Source organism: Bidens hawaiensis, unplaced genomic scaffold (assembly GCF_021521415.1).
Source record: "Bidens hawaiensis isolate Kalapana, Puna unplaced genomic scaffold, B.hawaiensis_p1.1 tig00053240_1, whole genome shotgun sequence".
NCBI lineage: Eukaryota > Viridiplantae > Streptophyta > Magnoliopsida > Asterales > Asteraceae > Bidens > Bidens hawaiensis.
Window position 1 is genome coordinate 53,025 of NW_027499592.1, and position 7,307 is coordinate 60,331.

Here is a 7,307-nt window from a genome sequence, read left to right on the forward strand (position 1 = left end):
TTATATTATAAGGATTGAGTGTCCGATCCTCATAATTGGATGGATATTAAGTTAATTTAATATATGTAGTTTAGGAGGCGTTTTAAAAAGTTATCAACCTTTTTAGAGAGCCGATTCTTCAAGGGTGATTGTTTCATGAGTTCATAGCAACAATGAAACTAAAAAGATAAACAAACAGAGAGAGAGAGAGAGGCAAGATTATACCAATAAAATAAAAGCTTTCGCACATGAAAACCCAAATGACCACCACCACCACCTACATTAAAATAAATCAAAGACAAGAAAAAACAAACACCATTGTACATCCCTAAATCCCTCTGTTTCCTATTTATTTCCCTCACAACACCACCACCTCAGCACCACTATTACACACACGACACCTTTATACACTTAGGAAACAGATCCAAACTCACATGGGCATCTTCAAAAAACAATCACCACCACCACCCATAATCCATCCATGATCTACCATTTTATTCCATATATATATTCCTAATTAAATTTATGGACCAGTTTGAAATAAGGTTAGGTTAACTTGGACATATCTCTGGTGGATCTGTTGTATTTCATGTGACTGTTGACAAGCTGACCAGCTGATATAGCTGACATGAGAGAAAGCTCACCAGCAAGGACTGAACCAGCGACTATGGTGGCTAAAACCCTAGCATTTGACCCTGGTTCATCTTTGCTTGCACCTTTGACACCTAATAAGTTTAAACATGCTGACTGTGAAGCAAGTTGTGTACCACCTCCAACTGTTCCAACCTGAATCGGAAATAATATAAAATAAGCTTTCTTGTTCATTAAAATAATAGGGTTTCTTTAGAATGCCGACATAAACAGGCATGAAACTATGACAAGCATGCATGTGATTTGGTGAACTTTGTTCATATATGGTTTTTGTATTTTGGATTTAAATATTGTGTTTATACTGAATAATTATTAGTTAAGGAAGACGAATGTTAACAAGCACCACATGCATCCAAGTCATGTAGTGATAGGACACGAATACTTGGCCTAATCAGTTTCATTCGAAAATCAACTAGACAACTAATACAAATGGGGCATCTTCTGGAGGGCGGATTATATAATCAGTGTCTTTTTGGGATCTAATAATGCATATTTTTTTATATGATTTCTACGAATGTGTCTATAAACATATCATCTCCGTACTATTTTTACTGATTATGCGTATTAGTCCCTCTAACAATGATTAAAAGAAATCGGTCGTTCAAAACCAAATTTATTACTTTCCTGTAAAATTTATATTTGCATATTAGTTCCTCTATCAGCATTCGTACCTAAATTAATAATATATATATATATATAAATAAAGCAGGTTGCCTTTGTGAGAGGATTTCTACTGTAGCTAATTGTATACATTATTTTACCTTATGTACTACTACAACAATTGGTATTAATACACACACATATTATATATATATATATAGATAAACTTTACAAAATTTTATTAATATATACGCATGATCAATTAGACCATCTCTAATGGTTGGTTTTGTTGTTCAAACCAACCTAAACCATTGGAGTGGTTGGTTCAAACCACAATCCAAGTTTTAAGGTTTGAAAAATCAAACCATCAAAAACCATCTATTGTGGGTCCCACACATCTTTCACCACACACACACACACATATATATATATGTAAAATATATTAAAATATTATACATATACATATTTTTATATTTATTTCAAAAATGATGTATTTTTTTGTTTGTTTATTTTTTATGTAACGGCTAGTTTAACGGTTAAATTATTTAACGGCTAGTTTTTTAAAAACGGCTAGTTTTTAACGATTTTATTATCTATTTTAAAACGCTTAATTCGAATAAAAGAAATATGACAAGAAGTACTGGAAAAAAAACACTTACAAGAAGTCCTAGAAAAAGGTTACAAGAAGTCTAGACATTACAAAGAATCCTAGAAAAAAAAAACATTACAAGAAGTTCTGGCAAAAAAAAAAAATCGTTACAAGAAGTCCTACTCATCCAACCCGTGTTTCGTTATTAATTTAAATAAAAATTATAAAATTAAATATTTAATAGTATTGTAAAATTCTTATTTAAAATAAATGTAAAAGTAAGTGATGATTTGGAAATATAAAAATGGTTTGAGAAGGTGTATTGTTAGAGTAAAAAGATGGTTTGTAAAAAAGCTGATGTGGCTGGTTTGAACCAAAAACTTTTGGATATGGTTTTAGTATTGTCGTCCCTTACAAATATATATGAGTTCAAAACTTTGCAAGTGCAAGGTAAATGGGAGAATTTTTTGCTATTTAACAATAAAATCTATATAATACACATAAAAAATAAAACAACTTTTAATAAGATAGTTAAGTAATATAAATAATAAAATCAAATATAAAAGGAAAAAAACAAAAATAAAAAACTTAATAGATTTTTTTTTTTTTTTTGATATTTTAGGAGAATTATAAAATAAAAAAGAAATGTTAAAGAGATTAATATGTCAATTAAATATATTAAATGAAATGAAACTTTAGAGAGGATTTAATAAGTTAGGGGTGTATGTCTAGCCTAACCCTTCCTATAATACACAAAATGTCAAAATCACACATATTAAAGTTGGTTATAGGTTAGTGTTTTAGTGAAAAGAAAATTCTTTAAGCTATATTATTCTTTCTCTCGTTAAAATCTAAAATTTAAACAAAGTTAAATTGAGAGTCCTTAAGAATGTACGAATCTTCATAGTGTGGTAAAAATGCATTTTCCAATCTATAAAAGATATTAGAAAATATTAGCGTGTGAATATATATCTATATATTCGTCAAGAAAAGATCGCTTTCTTATTATATATAAGAAATCTTATAAGTTATGTTCCACGCTAACGCGATAATCCCATGTTTAGGTTGTTTAATGCTTTCTTAAGCTACTTGATCAATTATATGTTTCTGCTCCAGCTTTGGCAGAAATATATAAAATAATCCAAGTATAAAAGTTAACACAATTTGTCTTAAATCATTTTTCTACATATATAGATATATAATAATAATTTTTCGATTTAAATATATATTGCTCTATCCAAAAATTCAACAAGAAACGGCCAACAAATTAATTTTAAAATCCGTTCGTAATCTTCTCCATCTTTCGAGCTCAGTGGAAATAGTTCATGGTCCCTCGTGAACATAGTAAGTAAAAAGGAAATGCGAGGCTGAGTAAATGTATGTGTACATTAAGTATTATTTATTTTGATTTCATTATAAGATAATAAATAGGTACACAAAAATAAAATGAAGTTTGTAGGTACCTCAATGGAAGGCATGGTAACCGATATATGAAGGTCCTTGCCATCATTTACGGCTTCCATCATAGTAATGCAATGAGAACTCTCGACATTCTGAGCAGGGTCTTGGCCAGTGGCAAGGTATAATGCGGAGACTATATTGCTAGCATGTGCATTAAACCCTCCGAGGGCACCAGCCATGACGGATCCTGTAAGGTTTTTGAGAATGTTAAGCTCAACCAGCGCCGCGACAGTGGTTTTCAATACCTTTTGCACAACCTCCTCCTTGATCACCGCCTCACATACCACAGACTTCCCACGCCCTTCTATCCAATTTACCGCCGCCGGTTTCTTGTCCGAGCAATAGTTTCCTATAACAATAGTTAACTGAAAAATAAATATAGAAGCATTTGAGGTAATTATAAAAGCATAAGTTATATGTTATACAATTAATACCAGAAATTCCCATGACATCCATATCCGGAAAATCATTATGAAGGAAGTCGAGGACGTTTTGGACCCCTTTCGAGACCATGTTCATCCCCATGGCATCTCCGGTTGAGCAACAAAATCTTATGTATAGATTCTTGCCAGCAATAGCACATTTAACATTTTGTAGCCTTCCGAATCTGCTTGATCTATACACAACACAAAGATAAGTGTTTCAGGTCAAAAAGTCCTTTATCTTTTAATACATTTAATTCAATCATGCACATGCTTAATGGCATAGAAATTAATTCCTATTAAAATCTTACTAATTAAACTAAACCAAACCACACATGCTTTTCTTTTAACAATAGAAATTAATAACATATTTTCCTACATTTATATCAGGAAAAAAACTATAAAACTAATGCTAAAGACCCATCAGAAAGCTATAAATAAAATAACATATAGGTTAAGTTGTTGCTCATTATTCTTTCACTAAACACTTCAAATTCAATAAAATAGCATAAATTAAAATATATAAAAACAAATCGGGTAATGTTAGAGAAAACTTTTTGTGAAGTTAAGTTGGGTCAAAAAGTCCTTATTTTTGTTAATACACTTAATCCGATCATACACATCTTTAATGGCATAGAAATTAATTCCTAGCTATTAAAATCTTATTAGTTAAACTAAACCATGTATGCTTTTCTTTTAACAAATAGAAATTAATAACATATTTTTCTACATTTATATCAGGAAAAAACTATAAAACTACTGCTAAATAGTAAATAACATATAGGATAAGTTGTTGCTCATCATTCTTTCACTAAACACTCAAATTCAATATAATTGATTGAATAAATTAAAATATACTATATATAAACAAATCGGGTAATGCTAAGAGAAAACTTTTTGTGAAGTTAAGTTGGTTGGGTTTATTTAATATCCTCTTTCTATTCTTCGTTTTGGCATTAATGGCCATCTTCTTTTTTTTCCCCTTAAAACCACCATCAATACCCGAATTACCTTTCTAGAGATGAGATTCAACCGCCAGTGTTGATTTTAACGTTCAAGACTTAACTCACTCAAAAACGAGGTAAACCCACCGTTGTAAATTGTAAAAAAAAACTCCTTGAGTTTGATTTTGAACTTGAGATTTTAAGATCTCAAGTTTTAATCATCGCTCTTATACCATCAAAACAGAAGAGTAATGTTTGATATATATATATATATTTTGTATTATATTTAATCTGAGATGTATATTAGGTAATATTTTTATTGTTTGTAGGCAAAAATCGTGAGTTTCTGAAACTTTGTTTTTAAAAATGTTAATAAAATTAATTAAAAAAAATACTGACTTGTTGAACACAACTGCTAGTGTGTCGAAATTCAACGGATCTTCCAAGAAGTGCTTCAACTCAGCCGCCCTCTTTACACTACCAAACCTCACCACCGGCGCCCTGGTCATGCCATCTTTCAACAGCACACAAGTAGCACCACCGGAGACATAGATAGCCTTACACCCTCTATTAGTGCTAGCCACCAGACACCCTTCAGTCGTGGCCATCGGAACCGAAAACTCGGCCCCGTTTAGCAACAACGGCCCCGCGATCCCTACCGGAATCTGAACATACCCCACCGGCATCTCACAACACTGTCCCAATATTGACTTGTAATCGAACCCTTCAATAGGGAGCCCGGATAACGATTTCCCGGTTATCCTTTCAAGAGCTTCACGTCGAATCGCAGCCGCTCGTTTGCAGTCTCCGAGTTTTGATTCGAGAGAGTACGAGGGAAGCGAGCCGGTTACAACTAGTTTGACGATCTCCTGGTCTTGGTCGGGTAGTGTGTGTTCGATGGTTGAGGGTTTATTGTTCTTCTCCATCAATGCCTGCCCGCATGGTTTGACTGGTGTATCGTCTTCATCCATTATTATGCTAACGTTATCGTCTTCAATCTCCCATGAATCAGGAGAGGGGCGGAAGATAGATTGAACAAATTCGATTCCGAAAAAGCCAACAAGATAGACGACGGAGGCGATGAGAGAGACGACCGCGGCGAGTTCGGACAAGGTGAGGACATGGAGAGGGACAGAGTTGCGGATCTTCTCGCGCCAGCGGTGGAGGAGGAAGTACATGACGGAGAAGAAGATGGTGAAGAAGAGGCCGTTGGTTAGGTAAAGTGAGGGTGGGAGTGTGTCGGGGCTGGGTTTTGGTTGGCTTTGTGGTTTTAGAAGGTCGCCGGTGGTGGTTGGTTTTATGGATCGCCGGCGAACGTCCATTTTTGATCGGAGAGAGGAGGTGTGGTGTGGGAGAAGAACTAATGTGTCCCCATAATTTATAGAAAGTTAAGAGACAAAAAACATGAAATCCATGTGCACGTGTGCCTCCATACAACACCTTTTTTTTCCTTCTTTCTTTTCAATCAATGCAGATTTGTTTTTTTTTTACCCAGACCTGACCCTGAAAGAAAACCATAGGAAAACTTCTATGATTACATCATTATAGATGGTTTTATGATTATTAGCTTTACAGAACTGGTTTATGATTTTATTCTTATAGTGTGAGTGTGCTTTGGGTTCTTCACAAAATACAAACATAAAGTTTCTTTTAATTGCTAAACTTGGCGTAACTAATCATTGTAAACAACATCATTTAAATCTCACTAATGAATTACGAAAACAGAACGATTAAAAAGTTAGAACAATTTGCACGATTCACTTTGAAGAACCAAAGTGTATTACTCTAGATGTTGCAACGATACATATTATGGCAAAAACAATAACTGCATCCTGTGAGTTACTAATGTCGAGCTCATTAACCGGCATTGAACGTGATGCTAGATTGGATGCGTAACCGACAGATAGATAAATGTGTAATATATATATGCTTTAAGAAAGAGAAACATATAAATGTCTTTTTATAGAAAATCATGGTAAAAAATGTCATACAATAAGTTAGGTCGAATGAATTAGATAAATATGTAATAGATATGTTTAGGAAAGAAAATATATAATTGATTCAACAAAATGAATATATGTATAATATGTATGTCTCAGAAAGAGGAATATTAACGTATAGTCTAAATTTTGGGCCTAACTAAGGGCCGATTTACATCTAATGGATCCTAAACATAGCTTGGGTTAGCTCAACTTTATGAGGTCGTTTATGTATAACTAGTGGCATCCCGAGCGGGTGTGTAGGCATGTTTTCACTATGGTTTCCCGTCAGATGGTGGACGAGTCAACTCAATGGCTAGTGACCTTAATGTTCCATTAGGGTTAAGAAACATTAAAGTTCTTGACCGTATAAAGTCGTCCCTTCAATATTCCTTATTTTATTTACATAAAGCAAGATTAAATTGTGGTAATCCAACATAAACAGTTTCTTTTGTGCTAAACCTTACAATAACATAATTGTTTTGTTTTAAACACTAACAAAACTTCACAATCATAATATATAGTAATTTTTTTAACACTACTTTTTTCATTAAACTCAAAACGATTGTAATAAAGTGTTACCTCCGAGGTTTTTAATTTCTTCCTCTACAATCTCCTTTGTGAATGCCGATTTAGATTGTCCAAAGATTTGAGAGTCCAACCTACTCATCAATGGCCATTT

General features: G+C 33.2%; 1 protein-coding gene across 1 annotated transcript; it reads right to left on the reverse strand.

Annotated features, from left to right (window-relative positions):
* Positions 1-351: 351 nt before the first annotated feature.
* LOC143600038 (3-hydroxy-3-methylglutaryl coenzyme A reductase 2-B-like) lies at positions 352-5,983 on the reverse strand. The gene is made up of 4 exons (XM_077077840.1): positions 5,046-5,983; positions 3,715-3,896; positions 3,283-3,629; positions 352-765 (listed from the first exon to the last, which is right to left on the reverse strand). The coding sequence occupies exons 1-4, from the start codon at positions 5,966-5,968 to the stop codon at positions 526-528; spliced, it is 1,692 nt and encodes a 563-aa protein (XP_076933955.1). The 5' UTR covers positions 5,969-5,983; the 3' UTR covers positions 352-525.
* Between the last annotated feature and the right edge of the window lie 1,324 nt (positions 5,984-7,307).

Coding starts and splice junctions, on each gene's coding strand:
- LOC143600038 (XM_077077840.1), bottom strand. CDS start 5,968: ATGGACGTTCGCCGGCGATCCATAAAACCAACCACCACCGGCGACCTT. Junction 3,897..5,045: donor CTAGCAGTTGTGTTCAACAA/GTCAGTATTTTT, acceptor TGTTGTGTATAG/ATCAAGCAGATTCGGAAGGC. Junction 766..3,282: donor TTACCATGCCTTCCATTGAG/GTACCTACAAAC, acceptor TTTCCGATTCAG/GTTGGAACAGTTGGAGGTGG.